The sequence below is a fragment of the Carlito syrichta genome, unplaced genomic scaffold (genome assembly GCF_000164805.1).
Source record: "Carlito syrichta isolate Samal-C Ts95f unplaced genomic scaffold, Tarsius_syrichta-2.0.1 Scaffold315980, whole genome shotgun sequence".
NCBI classification, from domain to species: Eukaryota; Metazoa; Chordata; class Mammalia; order Primates; family Tarsiidae; genus Carlito; species Carlito syrichta.
Window position 1 is genome coordinate 254,817 of NW_007260076.1, and position 17,715 is coordinate 272,531.

Consider the following 17,715-nt stretch of genomic DNA (forward strand, 5'->3'; position numbering starts at 1 on the left):
TATTTGCTATCCATTGTTCTAAGAGTTTTTAAATTTTAAGTCACTTTGTCCCTGTAACAACCTTATTCTTATCCCAATCTTACAGCTGAAGAAATTGAGAAACAGTTTAAATAACATATCCAGGGTCACAGCTCCACAGTAGTGAAGCTAGGATTTGAACTCTGCAGATCCTATACTATCAACAACACACTAACCAGCAATCGTTTCAGGGTAATTCTTTAAGTAACTTAAAAAATAGACAACAAACATCATAAGAGGGTTTCTTATAGGGGCAATTCTAGGGTAAATTCTTTTTTTTTTAATTATAAGAAGGCTAGAATCAAGGTGGGGCAAGCCAAATCAAAGTTTCAGTTTTCTACAATCCTCATGTAAGTTGAAGAAAAAAGTTTTTCTCAATCTTTAACAACTGAGGTGAACTGTAAGACTGGTTATATAAATGTAGCTACACCTTAATAAAGCAAGGATACAACAACAGGAAAGTGCACTGTAGGCTTCAAAAAGATGGGTGGCAATATCCAGTCTTTTAGAATCCACAATTTGTAAGTTGTTCACCAAGGCTAACTTATGTAAATGTGGTATAACAACTAAAAAAGAAAAAAAAAGAAAAAAAAGAAAAGTTATATTTTAATCTAAAACACACATACAAAACCCTGATACACGTTTAAAATAAATATCATTTTAATTTATTAAATTTCACTTTAACTCTGGATGATTTCAAAAGATTACCCATATCCTATGCTTGCTTTTTCTAACTAGGGATGAAAGTATGCTTTTCAAAATAAAAAGTGATCTGAAATTTGGGAAAAACATTTGCAACACTTTTACCGTTATCTAATTATGAGGATGTATATAGATCATTTGGCATCACTGTCATTCAAAGTCCCAATTTGAAAAATGAAGTCCAAATAAACAAATATAAACAACCTACCTCTTGTGTTGTCAATCCTTACAAATAAATTTCTTTATAAAAATAAAATGACCATTGCTATTAAATAACAGATAAATACAGTACACATTCTTTTTCAACAATGCATTATTTTACTCCTTCATAATGCTATTATTAGCTTTAGTTTCTCAAATTCTGATAAAAAACTATGACAAACAGCACTAGTGACTGAATTTTCAAGTGACTCAATGAGTTTAATATTCTCAAAAAGTAATGTAAAATTTCAACCTTCTGTTAAATAAAAGTGATGGCCTAAAAAACAATAACCAATTCAGCAGCAAAGAGCACCCCTACTGCCTAAGACTGTGTTTTCTGAAAACTATTTTCCACTAAAACCAGGGTTCTTTGAAGAAATGGCTTTAGTTGGTGTTTGTTAAATTGTTGACTACATGACCAATCATGAGACCGCTTTCTATTCTCTGTTTGGTTGGGGATCACAAAACACCACTCATAAACACCACAACTTCTTTCTTGTTTGCATTGAGTTTGTGTACATAAAAGCTACAATAATCTTCTCCTGGAAAAACAATTACTTTCTAAATAAACTGAGGCTATAATCACAACTTTCATGCTTAGCTTAGTACATGGCGAAAACAAAACAAAACAAAAAAAACAAAAAAAAAACAAAACAAAACAACCCAGATAAACTTAGAATAACAAAGGTCATTTTTAAGAGGACCTTTTCAAAATTAACAACAATTAAGAGGAGCTCTGAAAAATTTAGGAGACAAAAACTGCAGACATTCATTTGAAAGCTTCATTAATTGGCATGCTGAGGCAGAAACAAAATAAGACTCTAAGACAGTCTCTCTCAAAGACCTCTAATTTACTTCTGTTCAAACCTTCAGGAACTTATCTTACTTGTACTTTACTCATGTAAGGTCCCTTCATTACTTCTTCTTCTGAGTCTCTGATCTCTCTCCAATGTTTTTCTCCGAAACAAAACAATCACACCATACAATATCCCTTTAAAATTGTTTGACTAGAAGACAAATCTATAGAAATTCGTTTAAACTATCTAGAGGTAGTTAAAGGCTATAAGTAAGGATCTTCCTAATTCCTGGGAAAACAGGCAGAAATTTACTACAAAAGTCAAGGTTTTACTGGGCTACCAAATCCATCTTAATTAATCCACTTAATTGTTAACCCATCATATGCAGACAGATGGTTAAATGAAGTAGGAGATTAAAGACCAGAAGAAGATTTAATAATAACCTAGATAGACATAATTCTTTTTTTTAAGAGTTGAGGTCTCACTATGTGGCACAGACTAGAGTTCAATGACTATTCACAGATGTGATCATAGTGCACTACAACCTTGAACCCCTGGCCTCAAGTGATCCTCCTGATGTGGTCTCTAGAGCAGTTGGGACTACATGTGGCTTAGATGGGTATCATTCTAAAACTGGCTTTCAATGGGAAAGGAGAATAGGAAATACATAAGGACACTGCAGAAGTCTTTTTCTTTAGGGTAGATTGGACACATATTTAAAATCACAAACAAAATAAAAATAAGTCAACAAGAGACTTACATTATAAAACTGTATTTCAGAAAACTTTCCAAAAAAACCCACAAAAACAAACTCTGAGGTACACACAACAGTTGTAAAGGAAATCTTGTCTTTTTGTTTGTTTTTTAAAATGGGTTGAGATCTGAAAAAAGAAACTTGGGAGAAAACAAATCTGAAACGAAAAACTGTCACTTTAGAAAATCTCCAGTATATGACTTGAACATTTTCAGAGAGCCTTACAAAATAAAATAGCTGAAAAAAAGAAACTGTACAGTTGTCCAGGTAACAGAACTAGCCCCTGAAACAAAATTGAGACCAACTAAGAACTGGGAAAGAACAAGGGCCACTGAAAGAACTAATTTCCTCTATTAGCCAAGAAATAGAGGGACAAATATCTACGTACCCAAAATACCACTCCAAGGGAGACATTACCGACCAGAAATTATCTGTCCTTCCTGTAAACTCCCAAAGTGAATTGTCTATAAATAAAGATGGAGAACAATAAAGCATTCTTTCTTGACACAGGTACTATTTTGTCATTTATCTTGTTGACATAGGACCTAAAATTCCTCCAAATAAAGTTTTAAAGCAAAAGAAAAGCCACTTGATTGTGAAGTAAATAGGAGAGGGAGAGGGAGGGGGCGGAGGGAGGGGGAGAGAGAGAGAGAGAGAGAGAGAGAGAGAGAGAGAGAGAGAGAGAGAGAGAGAGAGAGAGAGAGAAGACTAGTTTTTATCTTAAAAAAAAAAGGTCTGAGGCTGGGTATGGTAGCTTTCTGGGAGGCGAAGGAAGGAGGATTGCTTGAGCCTAGACGTTCCAGATCAACCTAGGCAACATAGCAAGACCTCACCTCATCTATACGCCACCCCCCCAAAATGAGTCAGGCATGGTGGTATCTGTAGTCCTAGCTTCTCGGGAGGCTGAGATGGAAGGATTGCCTGAGCCTAGGAGGTCAAGGTTGCAGTGAGCCATGATCGTGCCACTGCTCTCCAGCCTGGGTGACAGAGTAGGAAGGAAGGAAGGAAGGAAGGAAGTCTGGTTGTGCCAAAATGTGAAAGAAGATGGTATAAGATATACTTGCAGGTATACAGTGAGTGGTAGGAGGCCTCAGGGATAATGGTTTACTAGACCTATTCAAGCGGTAGGAAAATCTAACCTAAATCTTTCCCCAAGCTAACCTTTAAGTATTATTTTAGGACCATTATGTACAAAAAATTTCTTCCTTCTCTCTTATGCAATGCCAACAAATTTTATAGGCAGTTATCTACTCTAAATAAAACTGTCAAAAAGAATGGAAGGATTTTTTTTAGATGTTCTTCAAAATTCTGGAAAGAGACATTAAGACACTGACGCTATGTTTGACTTGAGAAATAACAATAGTCCTAAAATGATTGAGAATAAAGGATTCCAAAAATACAACAAAACAAACTGGAACAGTCTATAAGAATCCTGACTGATTCCTCCGAGATTATCATAAATCTTTCTTTTGAATGTATAGGAAAAGAGGAAGATTTTAAGTCAGTCATACTGTATGGTCTACCCATGACCTATTTAGCTTATCCCTTCATCCAGGAGCCAAGAGTTATTCTCCTTGCCTCAGAGCAATTGTAGCCTCAAAAAAGTTAAAGCACCTTCAGAGTTCTTACTAGAATCACCTGTAAATCAGATGTTGTAACATGTGGAACTACCTTATTGTCAACTAAAATATCATCTTTTTTTCCATTAGTTGGCTAATTATGAATATATCTACCCAGTATAAGAAAATATCATGCATGTGATTCTGTAATTTGACCAGTGTCTATGTCCTCAACAGACCTTTGGATAACACAGTAGAAATCCTGACAGTATTTTTAAATGATGACTCATATACAAAATGGTACAGAATACCAGACTGGGTATGCAGTAGTTTGTTGGAGAATACAGTTTTTCATTAGAAATCAAACTGACTTACGTGGCCCAACCTGTGGCTCTCTCTAGAGTATGTCAAACTGCTAAAAATAAAAGGGCTAAAGTATAGCAGTGATAACTGATATGCTTTTAGCTTCATAATTTCTGGGTATTTTGATGCAATCCAAAGAAATTACTGTCATGAAGAGATACTGTAAAAACTAGAGAAAGTAGCAGATCATTTAGCAGATCAACAAGCTGTCAATGAAAACAAAGTGATATATCATGCTGAATGGCATGCTAAAATGGGAAAACTGTATATTTTTTCATAAGAACATGCCTAGAAACACATGAAAATTTTCTTAAAATAAAATAAACTCTAAGTATATAAGGCAGCAGAGTATTTAGTAATTAACAGCTATTAAGAAATGTTCTAAAATAACTTGAAATTAAGTTTATGAGTTACTTTTCATATATGTTTTACAGCAATCAGTATAGAGTGTAAGAAACATCCACTAGTAACAATACTGATCAATTCACAATAACACTTGTTTCATGTTCAGCTTTTAGTACATGAAAGATGTATAGCAAGGCTTTAACACGTGACAAATGCAACAAATCCTCAGAGAAGTTTCTGGCTTTGATCTTACATTACAATTCAGAAAAAAACGTAGAAAAATGCAACTTACACTCATCTCGGAACCTGGGTTCTGCGTTAGGCCCAACTCTACCAAATGTTTTTATGATCTCTGTATGCAAAGAATGCTGGTCTTGATACTGAGGATCTTCCAGGAAAGAAGCCAACTGCATTTTCACTCTTTCAAGCAACTTAAAATTGAACATTGTACAGTCATTTTACAGAATATTGAAAACTGAGTACTGTTGTTAAGGTAAAAAGCACACATTGAACATGGCTTGTAGCACTGGATTCAGACAATTTATATTCCGATGACAATAGAAATTTGTAATTAAGTAAGTAGTTATCTAATCTTTTGGCTTAGAGAAGGTTTCAACCTTTTGTTTATTTTTGTTAATTCCTAATTTAAAAAAACACAAATATTCTCTAACAAATTATAAAAATAAAAGGAAAAAAAGCCTACCATATATAGGGAAAAATAGGTAAGTTTATGACGATTTTGTATCTAAATTATAATTCTTAGAACAAATCACTGTAAGTTACCCAATTATTCACCTTCTGAAAGCAATGAGTCATTAATGACTTATATCTTACTCACATTTCCCTAAAAGACATTTTTATTTTAGGATTTGAGAACATGTTGAAATTCTGCCAAGACTGCAAGCTTTGCAGAAAGATGTGTTTTTTTTTCTGTTGCTTCACCAGTGAAACATATAAGTGAAAAAATGGGAAATAGTTCTATAACTAGCAAAATTATTTAAATTTTGTTATAAAAATATATAGGACAAAATAATTTTATTAAAATCTTTCCTTTTTGGGTAAAATGCTAGGTGACTAAGCAAAATGTCCACAAATAATCTATTTTCTAATCTTCAGAGTTTTTTCATCTGTGTAAGGACATATAACAAATAATAAAATTCTGATACAAATTTTGAGATGTATCTTACAGTTAATGTTATAGATAGAACCTAAAAATCTTTAAATAAAATCATAGATCAGAATCAAAGTATACTTTTAAGGAGGAAAACCTTGGTAATCTTCTGAAATAGGCATGACAGAGGGTCTGCACGGTGATATACTCTATAACAAGAGGATCAGTTCACTAAATGACTTCTACAGCTTGATATCAATAACACAGTTATCAGATACAGGTGCCCTCTCACCTTCATTTGCAAAATGAGATAGATTTGTGCCCCTATTGTTATCTGGTAAACAGTCTTCAAATCTGTGCACACTGGCAATCAAGAATATATGTAGACTGGCCAGAAATCTACAGGGTAATAAAGGCTTTGGAACTAGACCTGATTTGAAGGATTATTCATAATTGCAATATCCAGCTAGGCTTAAAAAAGAACATCTAAGGGTTGGTCTATATACATAATTTTCCAATTGAGGAGAAAAATTAGAAATTTCCTTAGGATATGGAAATATACCTTGGTTAGGTTATCATATTTTCACATAGTGAGATCCTCTTCTGCCCCATAACTAACAGATACAAAATGAAAGGTATGATGCTCCCTGACACCTACTCCTGGGTACATGTATGGTAATGTGTCATCATCACTGCAATAGTATATTAGTACATAGATATACATAAATTTCAATTATTTCCTACCTCTCTCTGAATTACTGTTTCCATAATAGTGCCAAAGGCTGGAATTGTGGCAATCCTGACAGAGCTGTTAGAATTAAAAAAAAAGAAAGAAAGAAAGAAACTGAAGCTTTTTTTGAGATGAAAAATGATTATTAAAATGTATATCAAAGCAAGTACAAGGTAAATATACTGTATTAGTCTCTAGCAATGACAAATTAAATTAAAAAACAAGCAGACCAAGAAGAATGCTCAAAAGACAGGCAGGATAACTTAAGGTCGCAGTCTGTGAAACTCACAATTCAGGATCACTGGACAAGGTAACAAGGGCCGGAGCAACCCGCTTGTCAACTAACGCTTCACTCATGCCTCGAAGAGTCAGCTGTAAACCAGTCAACATGCAATAAAAAATGGTTTGGTAAACTGGAATGAGAACTGTGTTAGCTGTGACTGAGGATGGGCAGGCAGACTCATTGGCCTTTCTTGGTTTAGTCATCCACACGAGACATTAAAATGTTAAGCCTTTGGTTCGTGCTACTACGCTTACTGGTAACAACTTGTTAGTGAGATTAGCAGAGCATCCTTTCTTGGCTTGAAAGAAACAGTCCATCAGCATGTTTTAGGCTTTGGAAATGTTTATTGAGTACTAATACTACTAATATATTTTTTCTATATGGGCCTCCAAGTTATGCTTACAGTGAGGGTTGTCTTGTACGGTAAGAACCATCACATATGAATAGTAATATAAAAAGTATAAAATAAAATAAACATAATCCAATATTATCATTTTAAAAGTATTCTTCAATAAATGCAAAAGCTGATGGCTATTTCTTGACAGGCACATTTTGAAAGGGATGCTGAATGTAAAAGGCAGGGATGACACTTACATTTCAGGGTCACTGGAGAGAGTAATGAGAGCAGGAACAACCCTCTGAGCTACCAGAGTTTCATTCACCCCCTTCACCAACAGCTGATTGGTCAGCGCAGGGGGTATTCACAGGTGATGCATTGGAAAGAGCAAACAGTGCGCCACGGGAGGGAGAAAGGAACAACCAAGAGAAAGAGAGAAAACACAAAAGCAAAACCAAAATTAGAAGCTAAGCAAATATTGCTACTAGAGTGCTTTACAAAGGCAGAGAATGCTCAGGAGGAAAATAAAGCTTCAACAGCCTAGCAGTTCATGAAAACAGATTTTGTCACCAATTCAATGGCAGTTTGTACTCTTGATCAAATAGTCTATGTAATTTCAATTAAAATGGAACTTAAATGCTTTACAAATAAAAAGTGAAAAAGAAGACACACATTGGGTTCTATAGCTACAATTCTCAAAGCAAATGAGTATAATTTTATCATGACCAACAAAGTACAAACTGGGCTGCTTGTAAACCAAACTCAACAGGCTAGTAGCCACCACTAAACCACTTATAATTGTGCTACAGCAGGTAAATTTAAAAACCACATAGGAAAATTCCAAACCTTTTAAATCACAGTTTTCTTTTTTGATAAGAGATATAATGCAGCCCATTGGAAAGTATTACACTTAGGAATCAGATCTGGGTTCAGACTCCAGTTCTCCACTTATTAGTGATATGGTCTTAGATATAGATTACATATTCTCTTAAAGCCAAGTTTTCTCATCTGAAAATGGTGATATCATCTATCTCAAAGGATTGTTATACTATTAATTTGCATAACATGTCTAAGTACTGTGCGCCTGACAAACAGCTGGCATTTGAGAAATGGCAGTGAGTTTAATTATTCTGACTACTCCAAGAATACAAAATTTGTGATGCATTTTAAAATAATTTATCTAATTAAAGAATTTTTGCTAGTAATATTTAAACAGTTCTTTGCTTTATAATTCTCTAAAAGCTCAAATAATTTTCAAAACAAGAATGATAAAATTAGATCTCTACATATTCAACATAAAAAACAAATCATTTAATAACCAGTGCTAAAACGTAAAACAAGAGGACAATATTGAGCTGTATGCATTTTGTTCTATAAATATTACCGAATTTTATGAGTTGAGTAGAAAAGGGCAATCTCCTTTTCAATTTCAGAAGGTAGCACACATTAATCCTGAATGCTCATCAATTTGCTCACCTAGTGACTAGTCCTCATAGAAGATCAAAGATATCAAAGATGCCATGGAATTTTCAGTAACAAAAACCACTATTGTGTACATATGTTAAGGTATTGCTTCTCTACATCAGAGAAGGCAAAGCTCATTTTATGTGAAGATTTTTAATTTTGGAATAATTTGTTACCATGTACTAACTGATTCAGAAGTAGATTTTAGAATCTACTTCAATATTTTGAAATAGTTTTTATTTAAAAACCACAGCTAATAAGGCATGAATAAAATTACAAAGAACTTTTATTACTTTGAACATTACAGATGTCAAAAGTAATAGGACAAAAAAGTTCAAAAAAAAGGTTTTTAAATAAAACTTTCTTTTTTGTATCATTTTCTAAATTAGATAGCTTAGATTTGAAACTGTAAAGTGTATCTTGAAATGTCTGCTATCTTGCGCCTACCAAAAACATTAAAAAAAGAGAATAAACTAGAGGACAAGTTAATTTTTTATTGTCCTGGGGTTTTTAAGTACAATTTCTTTACTAAGCTAGAAAATCTAAAAGTAAATTTGAGAGCCATCAATTATTACACACTTTATACATAATATGTCATTTGATCTTTACACTTGATGAAGTAGGCATAAACACTATTGGTATTTTAACAAATGAAAAAAACTGAGGCTGACAGAAACTGAGTAACTTGTCCAGAGTTTTAGAGCCTAAGGAGCAGAGCTAGAAAATGAACTCTGTCTCACTGGACTTAAAGTCCATGCCTTCTTTGAGTTGTGTCTAATGCTACACATTCAATTTCCTTATGTTTGATATAAAAACTAGTTATATAAAGTTCTTCCTGCATCTTTTGGGACATTCATTATGTCACATTGGGAATCACATGATAAATTTCCCTCAGAAAATAATTTCATTAATTTGCTACCACAAAAATATATGGCTTCTTATTGAACAATGAGAATAATATGATTAATTTGGGTTTCTCCCCTTTTTTCCTGCCATCTGAAAACTAAGCTAAATTTAGAGTTCAATTTCAGTAAATGTCTCCTATTAGGTCCCAGTAAATACACTTATTACTTCTGAACAGTTTCTGGTCTCATTTTAAAAAATGATCTTAGGTGTCATGTTTTATTTTGAATTAACTCATTTTCAGGGAAAGTAAGCATAATTCTAAATTATAAAGTATTGGTATAAAAAAATTCTTATGAACCATATTTACTCTTAAAAAAATACTTGGGGCTGGGCACAGTGGCTCATGCCTGTTATCCCAGCACTCTGGGAGGTTGAGGCAGGAGACTGTTTGAGCCCAAGTGTTCAAGGTCAGCCTAGGCAACATAGCGAGACTTGGTCCTACAAAAAATTTAAAAATTAGCAGGCGTGGCGGTGCATGACTGTAGTACCAGTTACTAAAAAGGCTGAGGTGGGAGGATCACTTGAGCCCAGGAGGTCAAGGCTGCAGTAAGCCATGATCGTGCCACTGTACTCCAGTACTGCAGCTTGGGTGACAGAGACTCAAAAAAAAAAAACAAAAACAAAAAAGAAAAAGCGTTCAAAATAAAGATTACTGACAAAAAACAGGAACTTTAATTTCTCTTACTCATAACTTTTTCTGACATGCTCAGTGAAATTTTTTTTATCTTAAATGAATTTGAAAAATATTGAAATAGTCTCTTAAACTAGACTTTGAACTTCATAATTAACCTAACAGAACACTGAAAACTGCCGAAGCATAGGTACAGTTTCCAAACCAGCACCAACAGCAGAGAAACCAAATCCAGACATAAGCCACATATAACAAAACAAGCAAAAAACCCCCAAAACAAATGGGAAAAAAAGAGGATACTTCATTTTATTTATTTAAGTTATTTTCATTTATATGGTATGCTTCACGAGTGCAAATACACATTCTAGAGACAAAAGGTTTAAGAGAAAGAAGTAGTTTATATAGTCTTAGAATAAAATCTTATATCTAAAAGGACACTTTCGGTGGTGGGAAGGGAACTGAAGAACAACTTTTCTCTCAAAATGCTCCCCTTTCAGCATATTGAATAATCAAAATTATTTATACCAAAAAGGAACTTGTGCTAGATATAAAACCAAATACTACTCTGGCATTCACCTTGACAGAGAGACTGTGATTATAGCTTTTTTGACTACCTATAATAATAACCAAGAAAATAATATAAATGGAAGATCTTCAACTTCCTGATAACAATGGAATTTTATTTAAAGTTCACGAATCTAATTTATATATTAAAAAATTTTTAAAGACATATCTTTTAAAAAGATTAGTGCCCCATCCTTCTAGTAATTCATCTTAAATTGTGAAGAAATTCTGAAATTCAGGAAGATTTGATTTCCCAATTCTTTGTCTAGAAATAAATGCTTTAAGATTTTTTTTTTGAGAATCACATGTATATTAGGGACAATTTTAGCTTAGATAAGTGTGTGCTTCATATACTATTACATTATTTTGTGGAGTAATAATAGCATAAATGAGAAAAATAACAATAATGACAGTTAACATTTATTAAAAGCTCTTATTCTGTTCCAGACACTGTATTAAGGACTCTACAAAAATTAATTCCTTTAATATTAACAAAAATCCTTTAAGATGGAGACTTTGAGATAGATACTTGTTATTAACAGCTTCATTTTGTAGGTGAGGAAATTAAGGCTCAGAGAAGTTCAAATTGTCTAAGTAATTTACAAAGTCACTGGGTGGCAGAGAGGGAAACTGAACCCAAGCAACCTGGCTCTATTGCAGGACTAAAATTCGACAAGTAACAGTACACTAATTTTAGTGCTCAAATAAAGTTCTAAAAATATGTACATATAAAAAAACACACAAGGCTATGTCATAATTGGAGATATGATGGGTATAAAAGATGGGTATTTCAATTTTTATACTTAACTTGGATAGATAGCAATTAATAAAATCTAGGTAAATTACATGGACAGTTATTTACCTTTTATGAGTCTATGAGCACTTAATATATTGGGATGTTATTCCACATGATATGTGAGGAAATAGTGAAGTAGAAGTAATTAACAAAATAAATATTTCCTTAATTGCAATAACTGATTTTCTAAAGCAATTGATGAATTCAACTATATCTTACAATTTGAAAGATACCCTACATTATTTTAGTTTAGTAGTCATTAACCTTAGAAAATAGAAAAGTATATTCAGAAAAATTTATATAGGATAGAAAGTAAATAAGTTTTAAAAGAGAAATTGAGAAATGCAATTGATAACAATAATATTCAAGGAACCAGTAAGGCTAGAAAACATTCTTAAATATGCCAAAGCTAAATTTCTGCCCCATCACACAGTACACAACTAGACACTGTTCAATGCCATAAATTATATATATCAACATAACATGGTATAAAAAAAGCCTTTTGAAAAAAATTCCTTCCTCCCTCTTCTTAAAAAAAGGCATTTTTGACATACCTCAAACATTCTAGCAGCAGTACACCTCACAAGTGCTGAAGTATGGACAACACCATACCACAAAACAGTTAACAGTAACTCATGGTAGGCTGGATTTGCTCTAGAAGAAAAAAAGATCAATGTCAAAATTGAGAGCTGCAGTGCCTTACTGGTGTACCAAAAAACACCATATCTATAAGGAATATTAATAATAAAAATATTGGCAGAATATATGTAATTACTTCATACGGTTAAATAGGTCACAGCTAAAATTGTTAAAAAAGCAATGTCACCTTATATAACCACAAACTTTTAGCATATTGAGAAATTGCACTTTTAGCTTCTCTAACTATTTGCAACTGTGACAAACTTCAGCTCTTTTTAATAGCATGCAAAATTATAAAGAAAGAAAAATAAAATTTCTCTATTAGAAAGAAGAAAGAACACTGGACTAAGAGTCAGATGGATAGGTTACAACCTTTGTGGGTCTTGGTTTATAAAAATTGAGAAAGCAAGGGGAGGGAGGGGCATACCTCATCAACAAGGGTACCTGTATAACAAACATTTGTATACCTAACCCTGAATTGTATTCCACACCTTTAAAATTAAAAAAAAAAAAAAACAAAAAATTGAGAAAGTTGTACATGCTCTATTTATGTCATATGGTTGTAGGATCAAATAAATCAGTCCAAAGCATCTATATCTAGAAGAGTGTGCTGGCTGTGCAGCCTATCTAAATGTAAGCTGACATTACTAAACGCATGAGTCTGTTTTTAGCAATACTGAGCTAAAACTACTTTAGCAGCTAGATGATGTGATACTGAGCAGGACTAAGCAAATTAAGCAGAATTTAAAAAGGGCTAAAGGAGCTGGTTTTCACTTGGGGATCCTTTCTCAGTTCTAGGAAACTACATTTTCGACAAACCTTCTTGATTTTAATTCTCCAACTGCTTCTAAGAAAACATGTTTGTGTCCTTTCCTCTACTATTTTTATTACAATGTATTGATTGAAAAATATTAGGAATGTACAAAGTAAAACTACAGACAAATTCTGAAGTCTCAAAGCCAAAAGAATTGGTGTATGCCAGTCCCTTTAGACTTAAAATATGTACTCTATACATCCAACTGTAAAACTTTGTAAGTCCTTTAACAAACTATAAGCTGTTATTTTTACCCCAGTTCCACAAAAGAAGCCTTCAGGCTATCAAGAGGAGCATGAGATAACGAAAGCAGGGTCATTACATCTTCTAAGAAGCCAACTAACAGTTTCCGGTCTTCTTCCTACAGAGGAAAAATACTGTTAATAAATTTCCAAACAATCAAGTAGATCTAAATACCATAGTTACCTACCTATAATTAGAAAATGTTACTATATAAGGGGGAAAATACTAATTTGGAAGATTTTATTTATACTTATTAAAATATAAAGACATAATATATTTATTAAGCATAGCTATGATCAGAATGGTATGAGGACAAAGACTACCTTGATTCTTTGATTTGAACCTCTACTGTCCAATATGGTAGCCACTAGCCATATGTGGTTATTTATATTTAAATTTAAGTTAAAAATTATGTAAAATGAAAGATTCAGCTCCTTAATCACATGAGTTACAATTCAAAGCCTAAACAGCAGTTGTATCTAGTGCTTATCATATTGGAAAACTCAGATATAGATTGTTTTTATCATTGCAGAAAATTTTATTGGATGGTCCTAATTTAGAATGTTAAAAGGTATAATCTTTTATTAAAATTTACTTTACCAATTTTAGTTCCCATGAATTTGCCTCTATATAGTTAAATACAGTTATCTCCCTAACAGTAGAACATTCATTTCCAAGAAATTATCTTTGCAACATTCTGGAGGTGAAAAATTGCACACTTGGTGAAATATTGACTACTGTCTTCTTAAAAGAAATAGTCACACCCCTTGATTAAAAAACAATCTGTATTTTTAAAACTTTTTTCCATGAATCATTATTACTTTCAAAATCAGAAAACCTTTCTTATGTAGCACTTTATTAAGAAATATGTTAGAATAAGTCAAACCTGCTAAATTAGGGGAGTTAAAAAAATAACTTTGCATAGTAAATTAACCTGAATCTATAAGGGAAGGGAATCTGAGAGTCAGGAAAAAATATATAATAAATTAAAGTCAAGTTATCATTAGCAATCTATGAGTGCTATCTCAATTTACTACACATTTTGCAACAATCTGAAAAGTTCTTATCTCTTTAGAGACATGAATAACATATTTGGGCTTCATAGTAACATAAGAGGTCAATAATAAATAGCTTTTGTACATATCAATAGATCCATGAGGAAGACTAGATGACTACCTATCATTTTTTTCCCTACATAGTCAAGTTAATTTAAAATGAGATAGAGATAAAGGATTGACAAAAGCAATGGTTAACATGACAAAAAAGATGAATATAGCTGTTTTAAGACATAGCTTTGTTAGTCCACTTAGTAAAAAGATGTAGACACTAGCAAACTAATATCAGTCAATGTCAGAATAGGGATTTCACCCATTTTTAGTTGCCTACTATGTGATACATAAAATAGATATAACTTTGGAAAACAAACTGGAAATCTGAAAAAAAACAACAACAAAAAACCCATAGGAATTAAATAAGAGCTATAGAATACACTTCTTAAAGGGCATAAATTCTTTTGATTTCAGAAAATTTACTATAATCTTATTTCTCATTTTTGAAATCTCAAAACTAGTAATATTACTTATGTATTTGATCTGAGATCGTTTTTGTTTAATAGTTTCTGTTTACTGGAACAAAATAGCGCTGTGATTTATCCTAATGAAAATTTTTGTTTAGCAAGAAAAATATTAATTGCTGGTGTGTGCTTTCTAAAATAAGAAACACTGGCAACTTGTGATTACTACTTCAACTTACTATCCATTTTGTAACAAGTTGAAAAGTTCTTCCCTTTAAAGATATGAAATACATATGTGGACTTTACAGTGACTCAAAAGACATTCCATGTTCCTTATTCATTAACTCAACAGATGTATTCTGAGGGCCTGCTATGAGCCAAATCTTATAATTGGTACCTTGCTATGTTTTAAAATGCTAGTTATTGTCAAAATAAAAAACTTACAAAGGCTAAAAGAGAGAGAGAGAGAGAGAGACACACACACACATACTGACATTATACTTATTATGCTGGAACAGCCTCCAAAATTAAAGAAAGAGGAGAATTGTATAATACTATTGTGGCTGCACTGTGTTAGGACTTCATATTTTTGATCTCCCAAGAACTGAATTAGATACACACAATCTAATAACATATATGACTTAAAATATCTTACACATAGAATAGAATCCATATTTTGGTAGTCTTAGAAACTAGTGCAGAAAAGAAAAATTTTAAAGAATACTATGCTATTTTTACATAACTGGAACTTCTACTGCAAGATATGACACTGTAGAACTACATTTTAATACTGTAAGATGATTCCAATTTGTTTTGAAAGAAGAATATAATAAATATAAATTCATATACTTTGTATTCAAAAGCCAAAAGAAAAGAGTTAGTAGTGAGTAAAAGTCCAGGAAACCACTGATAAAAGGTGTTTCTTCTTCATTCTTACATTCTAACTTCTAAAAATGCCTTAACCTGAGTCTGTATTTCCAATTTACTAGTGGGACTGCCTCAAACACCTCGACACACCCCATGTGTCATTGACTTAAAACATGTTATGCAGAGCATGGCAGTCTGTCACATGGGTGGCCACCCATGAGCCACACCTCTTGGTTCACATCCTGGCTTAGTTTCCTCCTCTTTAATCTAGGCAAGGTCTGTAACTCATTTAACCAGCAGGCTGTAGTAGAAATGATGTACTAATTCAAGACCTAAGTAGATTCTGCTTTTACATTATTGGGAGACTTTAACCACCATATGATAAGTCTGACGCTGCTGCTCCAGAGGCCTTGTGGAGAGAGAAAGAGGCCCTGGAAACTACATGCAGAGTGGAGCTCAGTTATCCTGAGACTCCATCAATCAACCTGCCTATTGCCGCAAGAGGAGTGACCAGCAGCGGGAACTGCAGAAGAGGAGCAAGCTGAGTGAAGTCCTGGTTGCAGAATCATGAGCAAATAAAACAGTGATTATACGTCATTAGATTTGGGGGCAGGTTGTTATACAGTAAAAATTCAGGAAAATAAGGTACAGGCTGAGCATCCCTAACCTGAAAATCCAAAATGCCCCAAATCTGAAACTTTCTGGTCACCAACATGATGACACAAGTGAAAGCCTGTGGTTGTTCACTATGTCTGCTGTTTAATAACTTATATAGCTATTCTGATAATGTCACTGAACTTAGTTACCCCGAGCTCATTACTTTTTCTTTTTTTGAAAGCAGGATTTATTGAGAGGACAGAAAAGCTCCCATGGTGGAAGGGAACCCAAAGGGGCTGCCCAATTACTTTTGCACTGTATTCATGGTATATCATATTTTTTACTGCTAAGCACCCATGTGCGAATGAGTATAAGAAAATGATTGCTTATTGATGAAATGCAGTCAGGAAGGACAGTGATGCGATACAACCACAGATTGTCCACATAGATGGCTGTGATAGTGACACCTTTGCTAGCTGATGGTTCAGTGTACACAGAGTTTGCTTCATGAACACAATTATTAAAAATATTGTATAAAATTACCTTCAGGCTACATGTATTAGGTATGTTTAAACCAAATACATCTTGTGTTTAGACTTGGGTCCCAACTCTAAAATATCTCATTATGTATATGCAAATAATACCTATATCTGAAAAAAATCTGAAATCTGAAACACTTTTGGACCCAAGCATTACTGATAAAGGCTCCTCAACCTGTATTATTAAAATTTACTTTGCTAAAAATGATGATATAGTGTCCTATAGTATTTTGTAGTTTAGTTAACACAACACATGTGCTCTGTCATATACTTATCATGAAACAAACTCTGCTAAATAAACGCAATCTAACACTTCTAACAAAATAATAAATAATTCATAATCTTTAAATGTATTTGTTCAACTGAGATTTTACTCAGACACTTAATATTCAAATATCCTCTCCCTTATAAATTATTTACTGAATAAAATAAACAAATTTTGTTTTTCCTTTATAATAATTTTACCTATATATACATTAATAAGACATCACATTAGTGTTTTCTAAATGGAAAGTACTTTTATTGAAGAGTGAGAACTTTTTCCTCACCTGAATATAACATGTAAGGACTCCTGTTGCATAAATGGGAACTGTAGCTTTAGTGAGGACACCATTTCCTGCAGAGGAATCTTAAAAAAAAAAATCATTAAAATAATTTTTAAAAATGAGTATATTTTAAATGGAAAGAAAAAGCCACAAAGCAACTATATTTAAAATTACAACTGTTTACTAGATTACAAATAAATATTGTTCCATTGACAAATACTGTGATTAAAATACATTTCTACCAGTTGTATAAAAATCAACTTAAGGTTTCTTGAAGAGCTGTTAGTATAAACATTTCTGATAAATGGGAAAGAACTTTAATAACCAAAATGAGATGTTACTCTCCTACTTCCAAAATCTGAAATAAGAGTCTCTTGAATGCCCATATTGGCAGGTC

The 17,715-nt window shown here is 32.9% G+C and overlaps 1 protein-coding gene across 6 annotated transcripts in view; it reads right to left on the reverse strand.

The window, feature by feature from the left end:
- KIAA1468 (KIAA1468 ortholog) overlaps positions 1–17,715 on the reverse strand; it is a 69,612-nt gene that overhangs the window by 21,119 nt on the left and 30,778 nt on the right. For 4 of the 6 annotated variants that reach the window (XM_008073629.2, XM_021706755.1, XM_021706753.1 and 1 more), the window contains 7 exons: positions 17,322–17,401; positions 13,269–13,375; positions 12,116–12,215; positions 7,458–7,540; positions 6,595–6,658; positions 5,032–5,170; positions 468–584 (listed from right to left, as the gene is read on the reverse strand). In XM_008073629.2, the coding sequence (XP_008071820.2) occupies positions 468–584; positions 5,032–5,170; positions 6,595–6,658; positions 7,458–7,540; positions 12,116–12,215; positions 13,269–13,375; positions 17,322–17,401 (690 nt within the window). Of the gene's footprint in view, positions 1–467; positions 585–5,031; positions 5,171–6,594; positions 6,659–6,869; positions 6,953–7,457; positions 7,541–12,115; positions 12,216–13,268; positions 13,376–17,321; positions 17,402–17,715 lie in introns of all 6 variants that reach the window. The other 2 variants (XM_021706751.1, XM_021706752.1) reach the window with 2 other exon arrangements.